At 36.4% G+C, this 26,506-nt stretch overlaps 1 protein-coding gene across 1 annotated transcript in view; it reads left to right on the top strand.

Annotated features, from left to right (window-relative positions):
* The first annotated feature begins 532 nt into the window (after positions 1-532).
* LOC106129497 (probable nuclear hormone receptor HR3) overlaps positions 533-26,506 on the top strand; it is a 33,155-nt gene continuing 7,181 nt past the window's right edge. Inside the window, exons 1-5 of the mRNA XM_013328075.2 lie at positions 533-1,744; positions 13,811-13,924; positions 15,382-15,495; positions 23,256-23,424; positions 24,694-24,887. Of these exons, the coding sequence (XP_013183529.1) occupies positions 1,453-1,744; positions 13,811-13,924; positions 15,382-15,495; positions 23,256-23,424; positions 24,694-24,887 (883 nt within the window). The 5' untranslated portion in view covers positions 533-1,452. The remainder of the gene's footprint in view (positions 1,745-13,810; positions 13,925-15,381; positions 15,496-23,255; positions 23,425-24,693; positions 24,888-26,506) is intronic.

Here is a 26,506-nt window from a genome sequence, read left to right as displayed (position 1 = left end):
TTTGGAAAAGTGTCTCCAATTATTTTTTTTTCTTTTTCACGTGTTTAATTATGTACCTTATTCCGAATTCAAAAATTTTCAAAGATGGAGCCGCGAAAAAATTGCGAGTGAACTACGTAACATCAACGGCGGTTCCACATTCAAAACTAGAGTTCAACAGCATTTCACCGAAATCTACTTTGTTTGGGTCCCGGGGTCGATGAACTGCTGACGTTGTGTGCGCGCGCCGCTACGTCAGTACACGAACAACGCACTCACACTACGAGGTTAAGCATACTATGATATGATGGACCACTTTATATCTTAATTACTCGATTCCTGCTTGTAATATCAAGTGTCTAATTAATAAATTCGACGATTTAGATCGTAAACTATAGATTTACGAAGGAAATTTTCCTTAGTCGCGAATATTGAGGGAGAAAATATTTCCCATCGGAGGTTGCCGTTTGGGGCGAGTGAACTATCATAGAGTTGATTATTCGGAATGAAAAAAAATTTTTTTTTTCGTGAGGCTCGCCGAACATTCGTCACTGCGTCAGTCACGTTCGAGCCGCCCCGACGTCAACATCTCAGACTCCATTTAGTTGTCTGCGAGCGGAGTTGTGAACAACCATAGTACAAAATAACGTACAAATTTTTCAGTGAGGTGAATGCATCCCGATATTTTTTTTTTTTATACTCAAGTGACAGTGCCTTGAAGTGCAGTGACCAGGATTTTGGCGAAAATGGAGTGTAACCGAGTTCTAAATTTAAAATTATAAATTAGTGTGTCCGAAGTAAATTGATCAGTGGATTTTAGATGACTGAACAACAGTTCGGTTGACTAAAATCTTAAAACAAAAACTAATTGGCATTTTTTACGTAATTTTTAAATAAAATAAATTCTTCTTTCTGCTGTGGTTTTCTCTTTACAGATTTTTTATTTTGATAAGGAGCTACATAGTATACGGGAACAAGTGTTAAAATAGTTACAATAAATAGAAAAGTGCCTTATTAAAGTCTATTTAAGTGGAAAAGAAGTGAAAACAAACAAAACCACGGAGACAAAATGCCAAAAAAATTGTTGCTCTTCAAAAAGATAATACCTGAAATTAACTTCGCTAAGAGAAATCTTACGTCACCACTCGGCCGGAATATATTCATCAGTTAAACTGGTAAAATAAAACAAAAACAAAATCAACAAAGTTGAAGTAACAGTGAGGAGTGCCATAAAGATTTTCAAAGAAAAATTCTTATGGTGTTACAAGAATAATACAAAAAAAAGTTGCCTTACCGACCAAGTCGAAAACAACAATAGAAAAAAAGAAAAGAAAATACACCAAAACGTTCAGTGATACTAGTGTAAACGAGATGCGAATGCGATTCGCGCAACACAAATATTGGCCGAAAATAACCTAAAGTAAAAAAAAATTAAAAAAACTTTTTCGAAACTTTCAAATTTCGAGCTACAAAATGAACAATCAATTCCACGAGCTGTTTGGATCCCAGTGGCCTCCAGACCAGCATGGGGGTCACTCGTCCGCGTCTACCATGCTGCATCAGTCTCAGTCTTCGATGCCTCAGCTGCAGTTGAAACGGGAGCCCCATACTGACGTCCAGGGGGTGATGCACAACCAAATGGGGATGGACATCTCGGGGTCTGTTGCCGACAGCACCTCCCCACCCCCTGGAAGCAGCGACGGCATGTTCGGTTCCTCAATTACTGGCATGTTCATGGATAAAAAGGCAGCGAACTCGATAAGAGGTATTGTGTTTTTTTTTTTATTTTTTTAACAGCGGTATTATCAACTTTTAAAATTCTTACGGAAAAAAATGACCATAGACAAACATTTTTTTCGAAATTTTCAATGTAGAGTTTTTGTAGAGTATACTTACATACAAAGAGAAAATAAAAAGATACAAAACAAAATCTATGGTTGGAGAAGGTTACTAACCTTATATTGTTTTTAAATTAAACCCTTCATATACCTATCGACATTATATTATCATTTCTTTATGAAAAAAATAAAATCAACAGCGGAAAATTTGTATGTTGTTAAATGACATATTTAACAACGCACAACTGAAACTTTTCCCGAAATTTGTATATACATACATACTTAAGAGTCATGTCTATATCCCTTGTGGGTTAGGCAGAGCCCAGCCAGTCCAAAAGACAGACAGATCACGTTCAGCTATTTGGCTTGATAGAATTGAGATTCAAATAGTGACAGGCGATGAACTGAACTTTGTCTAAAAGACTTTTCAAACATTTCTACAGGGGCGAAGCCCCAAGCGAAGGTGTAACATGAAAATCAGTTCAACCAAATCTAATCTAAAATTTGACAGAACAATTTGGCGCCAAAACTGTTTTGGAATTTTGGTCCTAAGATTTTCCAGAAAAAATACGATTTCACGCACGGTTTCATTGAAAAACGAGTAATATCAGCAAGAAGGTAAAATTATGATTCTTAGAATTAATGTCTGTCTGTACTCGTATCACGCAAAAACTGTTATTCCAATTTGAATGCAGTTTTCTCAGATGTGGTAGGATAGGTCCAACTAAAAACTGGTATACAAAAAATTCTAAAATAGAGGGGGTCAGCTTACACGTATGTTTTTCGATAGCCTCTGTGACGCCGCGGTTATGCGTGCACTTGTCTTTGACATTGGAGATCCCGAGTTCGAATCCCGGCCAGGGCATGATGAGCAACAAACTTTCTCTGATTGGTCTGGGTCTTGGATGATTATCTATATATAAGTATTTATTATAAAATAGTATCATTGTGTTAGTATCTCGTGACACAAGTCTTGTATTTAATTCGAGGCTAACTTTATCTGTGTAATCTATGCCTAATATATTTATTTATATATCGAGATTGTCACTGAACTTTTACGGTGCACGAAGTCGCGGGCAACAGCTAGAAGCTGAATTATGATAGAAAATATCGCGTCTTCACATAGTTAAACCGTTAATAAACTGCTATGTTATAGTACTTCGTTCAGTTATATAACTGTATCATGCACAACACTAGAACACTATTCACAAACATAACTAGCATACTAGCATATGCCCGTGACATCAAATGCATGGCCTTTTTTTTGAAATAAAATAGTGAAAGTCCTGTTATTTCAAAAAATTCTGAAATAGTCTATTTTAGATTCATGGAACAGTTTGTACATACTGTATTTATTGGGCTAGTAGCGAAAATAAATACAGTGTGACAAGCTGTACTGTTCCTCTTTCCTTGCATATTGTAAAAGTCTATCAAGAGGAGGCTTATAAACTTGGGATTATTTCATCAATTGATAGGAAATTTTGAAGTCAGGTAGAACTAGGAGCAAATATTCAATAACAAAAATAACAGTTAAACAAATCAAATTTTTTAATTGATAAAGCAAATTTTAAAAATTTGTATGTAGTAAACAAACTAATTACTTTTTTTATATATCGATGCATTATCAAGAAATAAATTGGGCTATTGTTAGTTTACAAGGTGATAATAATATTGACTTTCTAAGTAAACTTGATATGGTCACACATTTGAGACTTATAGGTACTTAAATAAAATTAATACTTGTAACTTATTTTAGGTACAGACCTACCTCTTGATTTGTATAAATTGTTTGTTGAAAATAATAGAATTTATAGTAAAATATTACTATAAATAAACTTAGCACCTATCTTGTGTTACTTAAGGAGTTTTCCAAAATTTTGAATTAAATTATGTCAGATGTACAAAAAATGTATACAGATAATTAGTGTCAAAGTCAAAAAATTATCGTCATATATTTAATGAAAGTGAAATTAACTTAGTCAATCACATATTTTTTCGGGCTGGCTGGCAGGTTTATGTTAATGTATATGGAAAAAAACAAATTTTGAATTTGAATTTGGAAGAAACATGTATTTTTTAGTTCATACATGTATACATAAAATCACGCTTTTTTCCGGAGGGATAGGCAGAGACTACTAGATCTAGTTCATCTTAGTCCACTATTTCCAAATTATTAAAAACGGTTGTATATTTTTTTAATTATAATTTAGAAGAAATAAATTTTGATAAATAATTTTTAAAGTATTTCTAAGAAGCCGACCTACAAGGCTGGCAGTTTATTTGCTATTATATTATCTATATGTGCCCAATTGCATTTAAATGTACGCCCCACATAATTTCCATTAACCCAGGTTTTTTCTTTGTCCAATATTAATGTTAATTGGCCAGAATTTGGGTTAAGTAATCGCAAGCAAAAACAACCTTTATAGTTGAAGTCGAATAAATTACTCAAGACTTATCAACGCACAGCCGAGACCACTATAACACAGACTTGAAATTTGCAATTTCCGTATTTTATGTGGTCTAAGGTTGCATTAAGCGAGGATTTCCCTAAATTCCCACGGAATGCGAACTTAGCGGGAATTTTATTTACGCGGGCGGAGCCACATTTTTATCAAAACGTACCCTTAATAATTCTGACACGAAATTTACATTCAAAATTGGCCTCTATGTTATAAATCATTAGCTTTATAATCCATTGCATAACAGTTGGATATAAGACGATTTGGTTGTGCAACGCAAGATGCACGTGTCGTATTGGGCCGGGGTCAATGCACTTGACATACTGCCTTTGCACTTTGACTGCATTGTTTTTTTGAACGTTATTGTTGTTTGGTGCTTTCCTTTTTTTGAGTCTATGGTTTAGTTAGTGTTTGTGGCCAGTATTATGTTATTTTTAATGATTTATAAAACATTACATTTGAGTTATTTGAACGTATTTTTAAGGACTTTATACATACATTTCTTTACTGTATGAATACATTTATTTATTTATTTGATTTGAAAATAAAAATACTAGGTTTTGGCCTTTTGCATTTCTCAACCAGGATGAACAAACTCTCTCTCTCTTACCTGAAAATTATCACCTTGGTAAAATGAAGATTTAACAAAACCATTTTTTTTTATTGGCGTGTTCCATTATTTACATAAATTATCAACATTTTAGATATTAGTATGTATCTATACGGCCTTAAATTTCTCTTCTATATTATAATCTTTTTCTATAACTCACTTATTATATACGTCTCAATTTGAGACGTAGGCATAGACATTCGACACCAGACAGATTATAAAAGCTAGGCAAATATCCGTTGAGCAATGTCTAGAATTGAGTCTAGAAACTTATCCTGGCTAAGTTCAAGGCTGGTCAAAATGTTAATCTATGACACATATTAAGATGATAGTAATGTTGTACGTATAAACATATAATCACGTCTTTATCCCTTGCATAGTATAGACAGACCCAACAGTTTTGAAAAGACTGATAGGCCACGTTCAGCTGTTTGGCTTAATGATAGAATTGAGATTCAAATAGTGACAGGTTGCTAGCCTATCGCTTAAAAGGATAATCCCAAGTTTAGAAGCCTATCCTGTATTAGTAAAGTTATCTTGGAAGAATTAATGATTTCCTGGAACTCCTGTTGGAACTTGGTTTGGGAGAAAACTGGTATAAACTAATAAACACCTTCAAGTAATAGACCTTACTTTGCAAGGAACTAAAGAACGCCTGCGGTATTAGCCGTCATAAAGCAAAGAGTTCCGTTTCCCGCTAAAGTCCCGGAAATCCGCTCTTAGTGCACCCGTAGACCACATGGGAACTTACATGACAAAAGTTGAATGGTATATTCGTCAGTAAGTCAGTCCATCTTCTTTTACACGTCAGATAGATGACGCCCTGAACCAAAACTTTAGTTTAGATCTAAATTAATTTAAGCGGTTTTAAAGTGGGCAATTTATGAATGTCAGTGACACTCAAAATGTCAGGTACTAACTTTTTACAGTTTTAAATTGAATGAAACGTAAGAAGTATGCAGGGATCGTGGCAACTGGAAAGATGTAGTCTCTGCCTACCGCCTGGGAAAGAGGCGTGATTTTGTGTGTATGTTTAATATATAAATTGAGTGAGTTTTGTTTTGTAAGTGTGTATTTGACCTTATTTTTCAAGAAAGTGATATAAGAAAGTGATACTATTTAAATGTTAGAACTTGTTCTATTTCGGGATACGAAACCGTAATTAGAATTTCCACCACAGTTCCAAATTCAAACAGCCCGAAGATGTGTCACTTGTTACAGCCATAGCGAGGTCGGTGACATCTAACGTCATTGTGACGTCACCGCTGTCACTTTTGTTTTAGGGCGCGAACTAATTTTGAGAGACGAATTATAATGACGGGCAAGCAATGTGGCGCGTTTAAGTTATTTGTTCCATATTTGATTTATGTTGTCAGCGTTAATTGTACTTTTATCGAAGAATCCTTACAAAATTGAAATTATTTTTTATATACTGGCAGCAAATAGTAGATTTAATTTACTTTTTTATTGAGCACAAAATTCCAGTTTTAAAATGTTTATTTGCTAAAAATGTAAAATAAGCATTACATAAGCATTTGTCGAGACAAAATTGGCGCCTATAATTATTTCTTGTCACTTTATAACAATAACATTGCCAAATATGATGTGTATGCAATTTCTAGAACATTCTGAAACATCGAGTTCGTTCACCTTTAGCCGTATAAGTCATGACATCGATCACGTATTGATTTTCTAAAGAACATTGTTCTTGTTTACGTTGATTCGATATAATATCAATTTTTCGCGAAATACTCAGATAAATTGCATATTTTTTCTACCTCTCTCTCATCTTTCCATATTCATCTCCGTTTTACGATATATTTTTTTGGGCTTCGAATCTACAGAATCCTCAGTATTTTAGTCCGTTGGCTCGCACGTTATAACTGTGTTAATATAATATTTAAACGTTTTAAAGGCGGTACTCAATTAGGAATTTCCGAAAATGTACTGTTTCCAAACGTCGTGAACCATTAGTTATCAGTCCTAAAGCAGAAAATATATCCCTTTGGAAGAGAAAATGCTTATATAGCACCCGTATCGAATTTAAAAAAAAAATCGATTAAATTTCTTAAAAAAAAACAATCCCTATTTTCTTTTTTCTTTATCGTCGAATATGTCCGAATTTAAATGGTAACAGTAGTATTTTTTCAAGAAATAATTATAGAATTCAACCTAAAAACGTTTGTTTCCCATAAGGGTAGGCGTAGAGATTGTCTTTCCAGTTGCTGTGATCCTTATATCCTTAGAGATTCTCTTGCTAATTCTATATATACTCTTCACAATTTTCATACAATTTTAAACTTTTCTTAAAAGAACTTAGGATACAATTTAAGTCCAACGTAACGTGTTAAAATAAGGGATGTCCTCGTATCCATTATTTCTTTGCTGCTTATAATTGCAGCGTAATTTTATATCTTAAGCTTTCCTCGATAAATAGTCTATTCAACGCAAAAAGAATTTTTCAATTCGAACCAGTAGTTCCTGAGATTAGCGCGTTCAAAAAAACCAAACTCTTCAGCTTTATAATATTAGTATAGATTATGCAAGTGTAAGAAATAGTATGCTCATCTGATCCAGCTATTACCATGATCCAATATGGTTAAGTTTCTCCTGCAAAGGTTGTGGAGGTCAGACGGGAGTCGCTTCGTGTAAAAACTTTACTAACCCAGGATTATGGTAAAAAAAAATGGACCCCGGGCTCCTCTCCAGAGAGTTTACGATGTAACCGGTATCATCGCCTGGATAAAGAACCATTATAGTATTCATACTATTTGCTAACAACAGTTGTGGACCACAAAACAAGAACTAATTTACTACGGCAACTCCGAACGGCGGGAGGTCAAGCGGTAACTGGTCCAACCTTGTCTAAATATAAACGAGACGAGGGGTCAGTGAACCCGTGATGTCACATGTGTCATACGTAACGCGATTCTTTGATAAAGATATTGTGACCGATAGTGGGTCATTGCCATTTTTTATATGGACGATAAGACGAACTTGTTTATTGAAGGAATTACGCGAAGTATGTGGATATCATTCTGTTTTCCGCGTGATAAAAAGATATATATATATATATTTGACCCGCACATATATATATAAGCAAATTACACAAGATTGAGTTAGTCTCGTAGTAACATACATACATATAGTCACGTCTGTATCCCTTGCGGGGTAGACAGAGCCAACAGTCTCGAAAAGACTGAAAGGCCACGTTCATCTAGGCTGTACGGCATTAAGATGGAATTGAGATTCAAATTGTAAAAGAAGTATCCCAAGTTTATTAGCCTATCCCCTAGTCGCTTTTTCGACTCGCGTCGATCACGCAAAAACTGTTTCGATTTGAATAACGTATTCTCATTGTGTACGTCGCATATTAAAAAGTCTCCCCCTACCCCTCTGAGAGGGCAACAGATAGAGAGCTTTATGTTTTACTAGAGACCGCCCGCGACTTCGTCCGCGTGGAAGCCCTATCATAACTTAACAATCAATCCCGCGAAATCTCCGGGATAAAAAGTAGCCTATATGTAATTCTGGATCTTCAGCTATCTACATACCAAATTTCATCGTAATCGGTTCAGTAATTTTCGCCTAAAAGAGTATCAAACATCCATACTGACATCTTGACATACAAACTTTCGCATTTATAATATTAGTAGGATTTAGGACAAAGACGCGGAAATAGACAGTACATTATGTTAATAAAATAAATAAATATTGAAGATTTAAGTATGTACAATAATAACTATAAATTCTTTACACCTTCTAAGAAATGCGCGTAGTTACAATGTTCATGCATTAATCTGTGGTACCTATCATGATATAATCAGCGTAATTTGATTAATGCAATATCAGACATTGCATGGTCATTGGTCATTACAATGTCATCTATATATCTGATGACAAATTTTATACAAACAGACCAAAATTGTGACTAGTTCAAAAGAACTGTTAGGTATTGTGGATTGATTGTAGACTAGCTTTCACCCGCAGCGTCGGCGTCGTGTATTTGGAAATATTTACAAAAAGCGTCGAATTTAACGCCATCTACAAAAATATAAAGTGCCGTTTGGTTCCTGGCACCAATAGAACAAAAAATAGGACCACTATATATCTCTTTCCCATGGATGTCGTAAAAGGCGACTAAGGGATATGCTTATAAACTCGGGTTTTTTCTTTTAGGCGACAGGCTAGCAACCTGTCACTATTTGAATCGCAATTCTATCATTAAGCCAAGTAGTTGTACGTCTCCTGTTAGGCTTTTAAAGACTGTCGGCTCTGTCTACCCCGCAAGGAATATAGACGTGATTATAACAAAATTCATTATCTTTGCATCACAGTTCACTGACCTCAAACATCTGATCTTCCGCCAAATCTAAACTGATCGCATCTGATGTAAACATATTTATTTTGAGATCGCTAGTTGCTTAAGATAGTCCTTACAAATTGTATGAACTAACTAACTATTTGTTAATACCTATGTAAAGGTCTACCTTTGATTGATTCGTGTTGAAATATAATCTTTTTTGTACTTTCTATGATCCTGGACGGTTTAAGTCAGGTTTTTACACGAAGCGACTCTAGAATTATAGCCGTCTAGGTCGTCTTTTGGGCTTATTAAGAGTATAAGTCGTTTTGAGGCTGGTGGCTCTGTAAACCCCGCTCTGTAAACCCCCTGTAAACAATGACTATATGTATGTATGTATGTATGTATAAGCCTAAAAGACGACTTGTATTAACTAACTTTTCATTTATAAAAAGTTTTTGCTAAAAAATATGATAAGATTTGTTAGAGGCTGTGGCTAATTCATAATAAGCGTCAAAATATGTATTTGAAAAATTTTAAACTGCCAAAAGAGCAACTCATGCGCCCAAATTTAAATTTCGAAGGAGCAAATGATTTGGAATTTCCTTTTCAAATTCAGCGTGGTTGGTAATTGGTCTTTCGTTTTAAAAGGTTCATAATACTGGCCATTAATAAAAACGCAAATGAGATTTTATTTCCTGCCAGTATCATAAAACTATTTAGAGAACTATTCTCCTGTATACGAATTTCGAATAAGCGATATGCCCACGCTGAAGATGAAGATGTACAATTAATTGCTGAAGGAGTTTAAGTTTTATGTCATTGTTATAGGGTCTATAGGTTTGGTGTTTGGTGGTGAGTGTATAGTTGCAATGTAACGTTAGTTCGGACAACCGCGGTCGTTCACCCGTGACGTACGCAAGCCGTTAGATTAAAATTCAAATTTGGAGTAGAAGCCTGGTATAGGTTTAGGATAAAGTCTTACCTTGATCGTCATCCATTTGACGTTTGAGGACATGAATTTACTAGGTAGGTATAAAATAATGCCAATAACATTTGCAAGGGCTCTCTCTCAAGAGTGCAACTGAAAATGTAATATATTTTATGAGTAAGGAAAGCTTCTTGTATGGAGGAAGCTGAATCAAGTTTTTCTTCGCCTAAGTCCTGGTTACATCATCGCTCATCTTGAGAGGAGCCTGGAGTGCGTCTATGTCAGGTTTGCAGCACCTTTGCCTTACTTTACCTTACCCATGTTGGATCATGGTTAAATATTAAGTTGCTTAATTAATGCAGATTTCCTCACAAATATTTGCCTGCTTGCCTGATCGTAAGAGCATCCGTTATCACTCAAACCAATATAGATAATAAGTCATTGGTAAATGGACCATGGCCTAAGTAGAAACCTTAACCTTCTATAACATCTCAATAACTGACCCTCAAAAAAGAAAAAAAACAAAACAATGCACATTAAATAACCCAATCCCGTAACGGTGCATCGAACATGGAAAGAATCCGAAATTGATGACGTCACTGGGCGTGATACAATTCCGAAGCGGCCCGGGGTCGGTGACCGGTGACGTCAAATCAGCTGGCCGCGTGCAGCGGGGCGAATCCACTAGTCTGGTCGGCTGGTGTTCCATTTTTGATTTTATTTTAAAAAGTTCTAAAATCGTCGTTTATGGTTCTTCTGATTTTTTTTTTACTTGGTGTGAGATGCATTTGATCGTGCAACAGTCGTGTTTTTTTTTTATATTTTTGGATTAAGCTATGTTAATAAAATAAATAAATTGAAGATTTAAGTAGGTACAATAATAACTATAAATTCTTTACACCTTCTAAGAAATGCTCGTAGTTGCAATGTTCATGCATTAATCTGTGGTATCATGATATAATCAGCGTAATTTGATTAATGCAATATCAGATATTGCATAGTAACAGTTATAACAATGTCATCTATATATCTGATGACAAATTTTATACAGACCAAAATAGGTATTGTGGATTGATTGTAGACTAGCTTTCTCCCGCAGCTTCGGCCGCGTGTTATGGAAATATCTACAAAAACCGACGAATTTAACGCCATGTTAAATTTTTAGGATTAAGGTAGCAAATTTAAACTACCAATATCAGAAAAAGAAATAATATGTAAGCTTATAAAATTATGGCGTGGAGCAAATACGACACTAAAAGATTATCTTCTTTACCTTCTTCGGATTACTATTATATTAAACATCCAATAATTATATAAAAGCATAAACATAATTATATAAAACAAAAAAAAAAGCTCACAAGAGCCGCCAAATTAATTGATTAACACTATTTCATCAGGACTAACAATAGACAAAAATCTTTGATGTAACAATGAGCGATTATTTTGACGACAGTACTTTGCGAAATCTCATTATTGTCTATGGAGCAACATCCTACATTAGTAACCGTTAGTAAAATCATTGTTTTAGTCTATGCCACCGTTATTGCCCAATCGTTTAATTGTGTTTGTTTGTGGCCAGTGACATTATGCTTTTATGAGATTATCATTAGTACTGGCCAGTATTTTAATGGAAAATTGTTTTTTTGTTTTATTTATAGGGTTTATCTCTATGGTTTATCTATTGTTGTTGCTAAATTGCCCTTTTCAATATGTGATAGTAACTGTATTTCCTTGTTTTAATTTCCTGCACTATCGCTACATATTTCTATAAAAATCCCAAGTCCAACCCAAACACTATTGAGCGGATTTCCTGCTAGGAACCAAATAAAAAAAAATCAATATATAATTATTTTTGCGTTTTTATATTAAGTCTAAAATATAGCTTATATAGCTTAGCTTAGCTATAGCTTTTAATTATTTTTTAATTTTTTTATTTAAGTTTACTAAAATAAGAACGTTGAACGTGAGTGTTGAAATGAAGACAAATGTCTGTTTGTATCAGTGTAGATTTTTCCTTAAAGACCGCTTCTGGCGCCACCGCGAAGCCTGAGCCGGGTTCTAATTGGATTTCTACTTAATTTAAACCATTTATTGTATAAAGGCCTGACGACAAGAGACTAGGAGACCAACAGTGGAAGGATGTTTTGTTCGTCATTACCATACATATTACATTTTTAAGAATTCTGTGGTCGAAATGTACACATTTTTGGGTACACACGCATTTTTTTGGGACCGATGTCCCAAATGTACAACGTGAGTAGTAAATATCTTATTATTGTTGTATAGTCGGTTTTACATACATATAGGTATACCTACCCACATAAAATCACGCCTCTTTCCCGGAGGCGTAGGCGGAGACTGCATCTTTCCACTTGCCACGATCTTTGCATACTTCCTTCGCTTCATCCACATTCATAACTCTCTAGTAGGTTTTACTTTGTTATTATTACATTATTCTTAATACTTTTAATAATTAACAGTTACATCTACCTATCTATTTAGTAAGTTCACAGTTGACAAAATATAATTTGCAGTTACTTAAGTCAAGTAAAGTCGAAATTACAGTAATGTTTTTAGCCAGAATGCTTTAACTCATAAAGGTACCTATATTTTTTAATGCAAATTAACGTTGAGAAATCCTATTTTCAATCATATTAATATAACCAATCAAGACTAAGTCTTACACGTGGTGTGAATTAGACACTAATCGATAACATCGTTAAACTCATATTATAAATTTTATCAACCAGAAATACTGTCTTTGGCTCATGGCCAAATAATGCACTTATCTTAAGAGTGTTTATAATTTCGATTTCCAAGAAAATATAAGAACAGAATATATATTTACTTCAGTTAAAGAGAAAGATAGCAATACAGTTCCTTGTGAAAAAATTAATGGCAGTAGGTAGTAATTAAATTTTTGGCTGCCCTTTTATAAAAGAGTGAGACCTAAAGAGCATTTATAATAAGTGATTTTATAAATACACTTTCTTCTTTTATAAGTATTTATTTGTTCATGCTTTTCTATTCTGTAAAAAATATATCTAACTGAACAAAAATACACTTAACTGAAAAAAAAAGCACCTTTATTCTTTTGTTAAAAAAATCTCAAAAATACTGGCTGAAAATTTTTAAAAATCGTTCGCGGAATATACCCCTTACAGGATCGACGTTACGCACACACGCGTGCCGGCGAGTCATCGGCCGCGCTCCGACCTTGCCGGGGTCGATGAACCGTCACACCGAAAACGCTGTTCGAAATTTGAGTTTTCACGGGATTCCACTTTCTTTGACTGCCAATATGATAAGAGAATGACGTTAATTCAATTTAAGAATTTGTCTTTAGAATAAACATGAGTTTTACGTAATTATGTGACTTATATCCTATTTTGAAAATAAATATATTTTCAGTTAATTTCACATTACCTATAGACATAATAATCGTTTTATCCATTGTTTAACTTGACAGAAACAAAACTTTTTTTTAACTAAAACCAAAGTTACATCCAAGGAGTGAACTAGTGGTTACTTAGCAAGGAAAAATATAAACGATAATTATTATCACTAAGGGTATTTAAATACGGAGTTCGGTACTCTATTTTTTAAAAAGATTTTCCTTACCTTAGTTTAAGAACTTCATTTATTATGTTCATTAGTTTTTTAACCAATATCTTTTCATTGTTCCAGCTCAAATCGAAATTATACCATGCAAAGTCTGCGGAGACAAGTCATCAGGGGTCCACTATGGCGTCATCACGTGCGAAGGCTGCAAGGGATTCTTCAGGAGGTCCCAGAGTACAGGTCGGGTTCTTTAGATCTCATTTCGTCATATACATTCCTCATTTCAATTTTTCAGCCAGTCATTTTTTGCTTTACTCATTCATTCGTTTTTTTTTGCATTTGTTCTAATCTGTTTGATATTAGGAGCACGATTTAATTTTTTAATTTATTTGACGTTCTGTTTTTAAAATTGAAACGTTTGGTTCCTCGTTTAATTTAATAATGCAGGGATGAAATTTGAATAATCATGTTGAAAGAAAAAAACATATTTGTCTAATAATAATAAATTTTGAATAATATACAAACTCCATCAATGATTGATCATTCTAAATTCGAAGAAATGTGTACGTATTTAAGAGACCTGTTTGTCTTTTTATTTTATTTTTGTTTTGTCACAATTTTGCCAGTATTTTTTCCAAATTTCCATCGTAAACTTTTCAGTCGTGTACCATTTTATATTGTATCAGGACTTGAACAAAAAATTAATGAGGTTTCGATCAACTTACATTCAACAAAGAAATGTATCACAGAGAATTTTCAAATTTACTGAAGACTGAAGATCATTTCTTAGAAATGGCGGCTTTTGCTTGACATAGAAAAACCGTAAGTAGCATAACATCTACACAAAAGAGCTAAATACATACATACATACATCGCTTATCATTTAAATTGTACGTACGTCATTAATCATTATTTCAGCGCCAATCAGCATCATCACTGTGTCATTTTAATTATTGGCAAATTAATGTAATACTAGCACTTCGTCTGTGTGGTTTTTTCCACTTATATCCGGAATTTAAAGTCTAAAGCCTAGTTCATCCACGAGGTCAACTATTCCCTATACCAAATTGTGCCGACCTTCTGAACTGTATATTACGTATTTGTGTGGCTTGTTTACTCGCTGAGGTAAATAAAACTGCTGGGTTTCCGATATACTTACGTGTATTCTAACCAAACACAGGAACAAGCAAGAGAAACAGACAATGTTGCCATTTTACAACACATTTCTTAGAAACAATAAATTTGGTGTTGCAACAATCTCTGTACCAAATTTCATCAAAATTGGTTCATCCATTCGGGAACTACGATATAATTGACAGACAAACAAATCAAACTTATAAAACCCCATTGTTTTTTCGTCGGGGGTTAGGTAAAGAAATTAGACAATTGATAGCTACCAAAAATATTAAAAAATAAATAAATATAAACGGGACAAATTACACAGATTGAGTAAGCCTCGAAATAATTTCAGAACAGGGACTTGTGTTACGAGATACTAACTCAACGATACTTTATTTTATAATAAATACTTATATAGATAAACATCCAAGACCCAGACCAATCAGAAGAAAGTCTTTTCTCATCATGCCCTGGCCGGGATTCGAACCCGAATTTCGAACCAAGAATATAATATCGTTATAATCTTTTTATTTATTTTTTCTTCATCTTAGAATTTATTCACCCATCTTTTCTTTCAGTGGTGAACTACCAGTGCCCGCGGAACAAAGCGTGCGTGGTAGACAGAGTCAACCGCAACAGGTGTCAGTACTGTCGGCTGCAGAAATGTCTCAAACTTGGGATGAGTCGGGATGGTGAGTGACACTGTAATTTTTATTTGGTAGCTGTAAAATAATAGATTTTGCATACATATAATCACGTCTGTATCCCATGCGGGGTAGACAGAGCCAAAAGTCTTAAAAAAACTGATAGGCAACGTTCTGCTTTTTGGCTTGATAAGAGAATTGAGATTCAAATAGTGACAGGTTGCTAGCCTGTCGCCTAAAAGAAGAATCCCAAGTTTATAAGCCAATCCCCTAGTCGCCTTTTACGATATCCACGGGAAACAGAAGGTGTGGTCCTATTTTTTTTTATTGGTGCCGGGAACCACACGGCACATAGAATCTTTTATTATGAATGGATAGAATGTTACGATACATTTTACAATTTACATTAACCATCTTGATAATAAACCCGTACATTTAACGTAATTGTGACTAACCATTGTTAGTTTTCTAAATAAACACAACACTTCACTTTTGAAGTCGGTTAAACACACCTTACCGCGTGGCGGCATGAGGAAGTGTAGTCGGGGTCGTTGACCCCTTATCAGCGGTGATAACGCATTGTTATGTTAGTTAGAACGGGTGGTAGCTTGGTTATAGGCTGAGCGAGTAGCGGGTTCCTTCTTTTTTGAGTCTAAGAGCTAACTCTTGTCGGTGGAGTTATGTGGAGCGTCCTCCGTTCATCTCTTTTGTGTGTTTTAACGGGTAGGAGGTTGACAAATCGAATTTTTTTCAAGAAAATTGTATTAAATTTATTTATTTAAACTTTATTGTGCAAAATACCAATGTATACCACAATTGGCGGATATAATGCAATGCATTATCTTCCAGTCAACCATTGGGTATATCTTTTCATGATCAAGCTATCTATTCAGCTCAATGTAGCTTTAAGGTCTCTCCGACAGTTTCAGCTATGTCTACGCCGTAATGGCTGAAGAAGTGATTAAAATTATGCTTCTTATTTTGACCAAAATGGCGCTTTACGTTAAATGTTTCCTCCGGTATCGATATATGATACTATTATTAAATCAATCAATAAACGCGTATCACGTTTTCATTCTTTACGGGGCGGACAGAGTCGATAATCTCGAACTAGCTCAAAGGGGACTGCAATTGAGATTAATTAGAGGCAGGTTGGTGGCCCATCCCCTAAAAAATAAATCGTTTATACGAGTATAAACCTTTCTCATGTAATTACTCAAAACTTCGATCATTTTAGTCCGCAAGCTAAGAAAATAGCAAAAGCTTCTGACCATTATATGATTTATAATAATAAAAACAACCTTTATTTGCAAAATTTGTTTACTTGAAGTTAAGCAACCCACCTTATGTCCGATGACGTGATGGGTGACCGCTCGCGTGTCTCAGCATACCGCGACGCCAATGTGCATCGATGCGTCCAAATTGCGCAACAGAACGTAACGAATAGTGATGCGACACATTTAGTTTGTTATATCGATAAAATAATGCAAATTTATGTTTTGAAAGGGATTGCCTTTCAAAGCGTCTTGAGGTGAGAATGTAATGGTAAGCGCACAGTATAGTTATAAAGTAAATAAATATTATTTTAATGAAATTTATAGTAATTTTTTTAAACCACTTAATTCTCACTAAAGTTTAGAAATTAAGCTTTAGTGTTATATTTGATATCTTCAAACGTGTTATAAAAAAAATAAGGTCATCGTTGTGCTTCACGTTAGACTTCTTCTTGCGTCGTAAACCTCATTACTGAGGGTCGTGAACTCCCCGGAGACAAGTCAGTTTAGAGCGCACTACGTCTCTCCACCTTGCCCGGTCCTTAGCGGTGTGGAGCGCCTCATGTAGGTCCTTATCCAGAGTCGAACGTATCTGGTCAGTCCATCTAAGTGGGCTACGTCCCCTTGATCGTTTCCCCTCTACCTTGCCGGTGATCATCAGCTGTTCCAAATTGTCGCCATCTTTGCGGGCTATGTGGCCAAAAAATTCCAGGATTCTTCGTAAACAGATGGTGGAAAGCCTAGTTTGGATGTTGAGTTCACGAAGAATAGACCTGTTTGTGCGAAATGCAGTCCATGGAATCTGGAGCATCTTTCTCCAGCACCACATCTCGAAAGCATCAATGCGGTTACGATCTGCTTGTTTTATAGTCCATGTTTCGGAGCCATAGCTAAAGATGCTAAATACTAAAGTGGTCACTAGCGAGATCTTCGCCTTCCGAGATATGTTGCGATCCTTCCAGATTCTTTCCAGCTGAGACATTGCATTTTTGGCCATGCCAATGCGTCTCCTGATCTCTTTTTCACATGAGCCTGTGTTACTAATATTAGCACCCAAGTAGATGAAATTATCCACCGTTTCCAGACCCAGAGCACCAGTCAGATGGAGTGAGTTAGCGCGGTCAACTACCATGACTTTGGTTTTAGAGTGGTTGATTTTGAGGCCCAAGTCCATGCTGATCTTTTGCATTTTAGTAAGGAGGCTCATCATCTCGGCCTCGTTAGCTGCCAACAAGGTTGTGTCATCAGCGTACCGGAGGTTTGTGATTCTGGTGCCGCCGATCGTGACACCACCTTCCCAGTTTTCCAGAGTCCGTCTGATGATATACTCTCCGTAGATATTAAATAGAACAGGGGATAATATACAACCTTGCCTGACGCCTTTTTCAAACTTAAAAGGCTTGGAAGTAGTTTTTTCGACCTTTACCTCACCCTGGCTGTTCTGGTAGAGTGATTGGATCAATGCTATTAAGTGCTTAGGTACACCAAGTTCTTCTAGTATCTGCCATAGGATCGACCAGGTAACACAGTCAAAAGCCTTGCTGTAGTCGATGAAACACAGGATGGTGGGAGTGTTGAACTCATACGACTTCTCTATCACTTGGTGTACGTTCAAGATCTGCTCACGCGTGCCCTTGCCCCTGACGAAGCCAGCCTGCTCCTGTGGTATCTGCCAATCCAGGAAGTAGCGGATTCTATTATTGATAATGTGCAATAATACTTTGCTGGCGTGTGATACTAGGGCTAGAGTTCTGTAATTTTCGCACTTGGTAGTTGAGCCTTTTTTATGAAGCGGGAGAATGACTGATTTAGCCCAATCATGGGGCCATTCTCCAGTGCGCCAAATAGCGTCGCAGATTTTATGAATTGCTTTAGCGCCCTCAATTCCCATTGCTTTTATGATCTCTGCTGTTATTTGATCAGGTCCAGGTGCCTTTCTATCCTTCAGGGCAGCTATCGCTGATGTTACTTCTGAAAGCAGAATAGGCGGCTCCAGAGCAAGACCACTCTCCTATTGCGTTGGAGGTTCTGAGTTATCGAGAGGATTTTTGTAGAGCTCCTCACAGTATTTCCGCCATCTTTCAGCCACCTCATCCAAGTCCTGCAGCCGGGTTCCATTCTCGTCTTCCACAACCCATGTTTTGGGTTTGGATTGCTTCGAGAGCAGCTTTACTTTCTTGAAAAGGTCCGCTGTTTGTACTTTTCGCGCATGGTTCTCGATATCCTGACAAATGTTTTCAACGAAATTGTTTTTATCGCGGCGGCACAGGCGTTGTATTAGTCGGCCCAATTCCGAATATGCGACACGATCTTCTTGCTTAGACAAACCAGACTTTTTCACCTCTTTCCGGTCTTGGATTTTACCCCACGTTCCATCAGAGAGCCAAGATTGCCGTCGATTGGGTTTTACTCGATGTTCGGATATTTTGTCTGCTGTTTTGTGTACCAGTTCTTTGAGGTGGTTCCACTGTTCATTCGCATTTGCGCTTGTCGGAGGCATTTGAACTGCTAGGGCAGAGCTCATTTCATCCCTGAATGCTAATTTTTCAGCTGGATGTAGTGTGCGCGGTCTCAAAGGGGGACCTTTTCTGACTGACTTCAAACGCAAAGCAAATCCGGCCACAAGGAGGCAGTGGTCACTACCACAGTCAGCACCTGGGAATGTTTTCACATTGAAAATAGAGCTTCTCCAACGAGTGTTGATAATGATGTAGTCGATTTGATTCCGGTATCGATCTCCAGGGGAAATCCACGTATAAAGACGCCTTGGGTGGTGCTGAAAGCATGTATTCATGATCGTCATTTTTCTTTCGATGCAAAATTCCAACAATCTTTCTCCCCTCTCGTTTCTTTTACCGAGCCCATATTTTCCGACAACGCTCCTTATGTGATCATCGAGAGTAGTGTTGCCTACCTTTGCGTTCCAATCGCCAATCAATAAAGTTATTTCGCGACCAGGTATTTTGGAAAGCGTTGATTCCAGTGATGTGTAGAAATCATCTATGACCTCATCAATCGCATCTGCCGTTGGCGCATATACCACGACTATGTTAAGCGTGCAAGGGCGTGTGTTTATTCTGAGGGTCAGTATTCTGTCATTAACTGGGTTGTATCCCAGCACATAGTTGTTCAGGTAGCGTGGGATCCACATACCGACACCGCAAAAACTGGAATTTGTAGATCCTGAATAATATAAAGTGTTTCCATTTGAGGTCGTTTGGTGACCTTGGCCTCTCATATGCGTCTCAGTTATCCCCAGTAACGTCAGTTTATGTTCTTCTGCTTCTTTTTCTACAATATCCAGCCTCCCCGATGCCAGAAGGCCTCGGACGTTCCAGGTAGCAATCCGTTGATGTCGTTGGATAGAGATATTTCTCTTAGGTTCACCAGTAGCATGTCCACTAACTGAGACCCGGCGACCCGTCTCAGCAGCAGCTTCGGTAGCCAATTTCACACCTTCCGGCCCGGTAACCGAAAGGCGCCGATTGTAAATCGGATCGTCCAACGAACTATTCCGCACTGTTAAACTTTCCATGAAGAGTTTTTCTTGGGTAATTACAGCGTGGTGGGCACCCAAATCCTTCCACGGGCGAAACGTTTAGAGGCGATTTAGGTCCTCTCGGCTTTCGCGTAACCGCTCCGTTATGACAGAGTTGTCGGGTTAAATAACCGCCGCCCGATGCTCGGCGTTTGGAGTTTTACGACTGGGTTGTTCTCCTCCAGATCAACCCTCCTCTTTTCTCATCCGGGCTTGGGACCGGCAACGGCAGAGTCACGTTAGACTATCAGAGCTCAAATTTACAAAAGAAAACATAAGTACCAACCAATCTATCGGACGTTAAATAAGCAAAAAAATTTAAAAAAGAAAAATAGAAGAATTTCATACTTAAACATTTTTCTTAAACTATCTACAAATAAAAAATGTCTGGCAAATGTAGGTCCGGTCATTGACTGGAAATAATTAAAACGTCTTGAAGTCAGGCAGACATGTCTGTTCCTTAAAATATTAACTATTCATAGCCCAAAAAATTTAGGCCATTTTTACTAACTGGCATAAATAGGTTGACCAAGAGGCACAAAAAAGCTACCAAAATCTATTCATTTTCTCAACTGGCAACACTCCAATTGTCAGGGAAGTCAAATTACACTCTTCATAACATTAATCTTGTCATGTAAATAAATCCCTTTACAAATCTACGAATTATGAACATGTCTTGTTTAATTTACGAATTCACATTTTACAAGTCACTGATGAATTAAAACTGATTTTTTATAATGAAATTAGCTCACCCACTTTTCGCAAAGAAATGTTATTTTAAATTGATTCTTGGTATTCGACGGATATTTTTGTAAATAAAAAAAATATATCTCTTATTAATTTTTATTAGTAATTTCTCTTCCATTCCAATGGAAATTTTACTTATCATCTCTCTCTTTCTCTCACTACATCCTACTTCGCGATAGCATGAAAATCATGATGATAAGAATTTTTGAAACATTAAACTCGACAATAATTAAAAAAATCGAGACGTAATTTTTGCAAAAAATAATTACAATAAAATGAGAGAAAACGGTGGCTTTGTTGGTTATAGATATCTTATAAGAAAACATTTTTAAAAATTCGTAAAATCACGTCGATATCATTTGCGGGGTAGACTGTGCCTAGTCTTGAAAATATTGAAACTTCCGCTCAGTAACGGTATTGCGAATTAAGATTTGGTTTTATGAAATACTTACTAACAAACAAACTATAAACCATGATTAAATGCTCGCTTACTGTGCCAATCATAAAAATCTAAATTATCGACAAACACCCCATCACTAGTATTGTGCAATTGCATTCGTTACATCGATTCTCACGTAAGACTGCCCCGTTATTTATGTAAAAAGTTGTGTGACCTATTTTTTTTAACTATTGACTAGAACTCCTTTGATAAGCTGTATCGTTTCTATAGATTTCAATATGACCACGCATCATCCTCCTGGCATTAGTCCCGGCTACATCCTCACCTCTCTAGAGAGCCCAGTGTCCTGTGACCGTGGTCATGGATAGGATGTCAGTCAGGTTTTTACACGAAGCGACACCCTGACCTGTCTGACCTCCGCAACCTTTGCAGGGGAACCTAACTCATATTGGATCATGGTTAGACACCAAATTACGTGAATCGGTTTCCTCACGATGTTTTTTCCCTCACCGTAAGAGCATTAGTTAGGAATAAAAATTTGTTCATACTGTAAATAATATAGAAAGAGTTATTGGTTCTAGTATAGTAAGGTATTGACTTTGACATAATTCAATACCTCTACATACATACATATCGTACGTATAATCACATCTATATCCCTTGCGGGGTAGACAGAGCTAACAGTCTTGGAAAGACTGATAGGCCACGTTCAACTGTTTGGCTTAATGATAGAATTGAAATTCATATAGTGATTGGTTGCTAGCCCGTCGCCTAAAAGAAGAATCCCAAGTTTATAAGCCTATCACTAAGACGTCTTTTACGACATCCACGGGAAAGAGATGGAGTGGTCCTTTTTTTTCTATCGGTGCCGGGAACCACAAAGACGCTTAAGACGTTCTACGTTGGAAAGAAAATGATAAATAAAATATCATAGGCGAGTTTTGTCAATATTTTAAAGGTTTATTGTCAAGCGCAGAATGTAATTTCCTACTAAGCAATAAAAATTTTATATTGAGGTCGCCATGTCTACAAACAATAGCACTTAAAATATCAAATAAACAATATTTTTCTGACATAAATTTTATTACTTTAGACAGTTGTTTTTGTTTAAACAAATAACCCATTGTGGTCTTTCGGCCTCCTTGTTTTAATGTAGAACGATATACTATGGGTCATTGGTCTAAAACTTGTATTAAAACACAAACCAAAATCAAATGAACCCTAGCTAAAAACAAAACACTTAAAACTAAAGACCAGCTTACGCCGGTCTTAGTTCAACGAACTTCTTACAAAGAAATTCATAGCCGAATATTTACAACTAAAGAAAATGAATCGACTAATTTCGGGAGGTCACCATCCGCCCGCGCGTTCTTACTAACGTGACATGTTTTTATCTCGCCGCGTTATAAGCGAACGGTACCAAATGTTACGTAGCCGTGTTATACGTCACAAGGCGTATGTATACGTATGTATACGTCAGCGGTCGAGAGTTCGTCGTTCTACTAGGCAGTGTGCCAAGCCAACGGCCTATGTTTCCACGCACACACACATAAAAGGCACACAACAAAACACCACCCACACATTGCGAATAGCACACATGTAAACGACTCTGTGTGAAGGTATTGAGTAACGCGAGGTCTCATTGAGAACATACTAATTGCACGAAGACGCGATACATACTGTCTTTAATAAATTTTTTTCGTGTGAATTTCGCGATGGGAACACACATAGTGTCGAATTCCCGATTATGTCACATTTTTTGCGACGGCAGCGCTCGATGCGTCGAATAGCGACGATATAATTTCACACGGTGTCGAGTGGCGGTACTGATTTGTTTTTCTTTTTTCAGCGGTGAAATTCGGGCGAATGTCGAAGAAACAACGTGAGAAGGTTGAGGATGAGGTGCGATTTCATCGGGCACAATTGAGAGCACAGACGGACGCCGCGCCAGACTCCGTGTACGACGCCCAACAGCAGACGCCTAGTTCAAGCGATCAATTCCACAACCATTACAATGGGTAAGTAACGACATCTGTCGGTGAAAAGCGAACATCATTTTTTTTAAATTAAATGACACTTTTAGTGCAAAATTTCTTTGATTTTTGAACGGAATTTGATTCAGAAATCGCCGCTATGAAGACCTTATAAATTATATTATTTTTTTTTTAAATAAATATGGTTGACATTATGTAAACGTCATTTCCAATGAATCAATAATTGACTATTTCTAAACACACTTAACGGTCGGCGAATAGTTGTTCTCCTTGAAAAAGGTCTAACGGCAAACCGCAAGGTAAAAACAATACTTATCATCTATTATGATACAACTAGTGCCATCTATCCGTTACTTTCGCAACTCCCACCGCGGTTTCCCTTCATAAAAACCGTTTGTATCCCTCAATTCATTAGATACTTCTATTCGCGTCACTGTGCGGTATATCAGACACTGTCATTTACCGTTACGGTACTTCAAACATGACTTGAATGACGCGCAACGGTAAATGTAAATAGCGCCACCTAGTAACGGGTAGCGGTACCTCAGAATAAGTATGCTAAATGTTTCTTGGTACCGCTGACAGATGGCGTTGTGTCGCGTGAGATTTACTGCATTATTGATTAAGGCCTTTTTGTGGTATTTCTTTAGAAGTTATTGATGAATGTCATGAGGAATCACGCTGACATATATTACACGGCGTCTAATAAAGTTTTTAGTGAGCCTCATTCGAGTCACGTTACAATAACAACCATATTTTATGTGATGCATTTTCTCACTCAATTGTTTCACTTGAAGCATCGCTCACGATGTGAATTCAGAATAAAAAGAGTCCTTAATTTGTCGATCAAAATAATATTGTAAGGAATTCTAGTCAGCTCTGTCAGTTCTGAAAAAAATTCACCCGTACCTACCTAGCCTAACACCCGTTGATAATTTAGTTTACTTTTTAACGGTGAAATAATTTCATGTTCGGACAATATTACCGAATTTAGCTTTTACAAACAAATAATCAGTCTTTCGCGTGTTTTCGAGATTATTTGGCTGGCTGCCCCGTAAGAAGTGATAAATAAATTTGTTCTGTCGAATTTTAACAAAGATAGATAGATATAAAATTATATTGTGATACTAAGATACCTTTATGTATAAGTTAGTTACACATAGTACGTCTAATATACATATAAATGTTTGCAACATCGGAAAGGGTCTGAAGGTCTGTTATATAAATTAAAGACCTTGTTGTACTCATGTTATGCAAATAAAAATTTCAATTTGAATTATAATCTCTTTCCAGTTACACCGGCTACAACTCCCCAATCTCCTCCTACGGCTACAACGCGGGCCCGGCCCTCACGTCCAACATCACGGGCATACAGACCCAGGGCCCGCAACCACAAGGCTACGACGCCGGCGCCGACTACGTCGACTCCACCACGTACGAGCCGAAGCCTACGAGTGGATTCTTGGATCCAGATTTCATTGGCCATGGTGAGATTTTTATACGAATATACGATTCTTGTACGATTTTACTTACGAGTCTCTAACTCTTAACTAACCTAAGCTGGGCTATCTAAATTCATATACTTACCTACCTTGATTTTTTTTAACCTAGGTGTTTCCTGTTACGGGAATCCCTAGTTGAGTGACGTTTTGTAAAGAGCTTTATTTTTCACAATAACAATGTTTAAAACAGAGTTTTAGGGAAAATTTAATGGGCTCACCATGGTTGTTACGTAACACTTAAACTGTGGTGAAAAGACGTCTTGTGATGTTAAGTTTTCATACAACGATAGAAATAAACATGAATTTTCAAAGATTTATGAATATGATGAAATTCATGTCATAAGTTCTAACATTAACAATTTAGTTTTACATAATGAATAAATTATGTATCTAAGAAACAGCATCATAACAAAAATTGTCTTTTAAATTGTCTAAGTACGAATTAAGTGATTAGACACAAAGTCACGAATGGTAATAATAAATGAATGCGTATGACAAAAACGTCGAAAAGTAAATAAATAATACACAAGTCTTTACTAAACGAGTCTAACCACTACCATAGACATTTGAATTATCATTCACATTTGGCAAACATAACCTACTAACTGAGCTAAGCGACTTCCCTTTCACTAGACGAGCAAAAATCAACAATAGTCCGACCGTCCGGATCTACAACAACAACTGTATCGGCAACCACAACAACACTACGACAAACAACAGTCAACGAACTGTCCAGAAGAGTCTCGGAGTTCGAACGGTACGAGGAGAGAATCCAATCGCCAGCATCGATTACAAGCGGAGTGATAAATATAAAACAAGAAATAAAACCGGAGACATCAATCGGCGTCGACAATTTGGTAGCCAGTTACGTGGATTCAACGACATTCTTACACAGCCCGTCGAATTTGCAACACAGCCCTATGGACATACAGAATTCTGTGTTAGTCTCTGGCCAGAGTTCCGTGTCTCTGACCAGCGATGATTTGAGCCCCGACGACTTGACGTCCAATAGTGGGCATGGCAGGTTGATGGACCCCTTAAATATGAACATGTCTGGGATGGGAATGGTGAACCCGAATGCCGTGACGAACAGACGACACCAAGGGTCGAGTCACAGTGAAGATCTGCCCAGTAAGTCGTACATTTGGACGATTTTGTTGACGCTTGATTCATATGTAGTTCTTTCCATTGTTGTAAATTGGTTTTGTAGTCGATTATGTTGTTAAAAATTGGTTTCTACTTGTTTTGCTATAATGTTGATACTGTTGTCAAAAATTTTGTTCTGTAGCTGACTTTGTTGTTCAAAATTGTTTTAATAGTTTATTTTTATTTTTTAACGGATTGCCAATTTTGTTAATATATATTTTGTTTAAAGTTTATTTTTTTTTGTAATTGATTGTTGTTGTAGATGTTATTGTAGATTTTCTAAGTTATTTTAAAAATAATAATAAAAATTTTAAAATTTTCAAAAAAATATTAGCTTTGAAAGCTTTTTTCAAGAAATTTAAATTTATAATACACAGAAACTCAATGCAATCAAATAGAATATAAAGTATACGCTAGAATCTTTTATGATCTAAGACTAGAATAAAACATAATGGTGG

The sequence above is a fragment of the Amyelois transitella genome, chromosome 29 (assembly GCF_032362555.1).
Source record: "Amyelois transitella isolate CPQ chromosome 29, ilAmyTran1.1, whole genome shotgun sequence".
Classification (NCBI taxonomy): Eukaryota; Metazoa; Arthropoda; class Insecta; order Lepidoptera; family Pyralidae; genus Amyelois; species Amyelois transitella.
The sequence above is the reverse complement of the archived record's forward strand: the minus strand, read 5'-3'. Positions and strand labels throughout refer to the sequence as shown.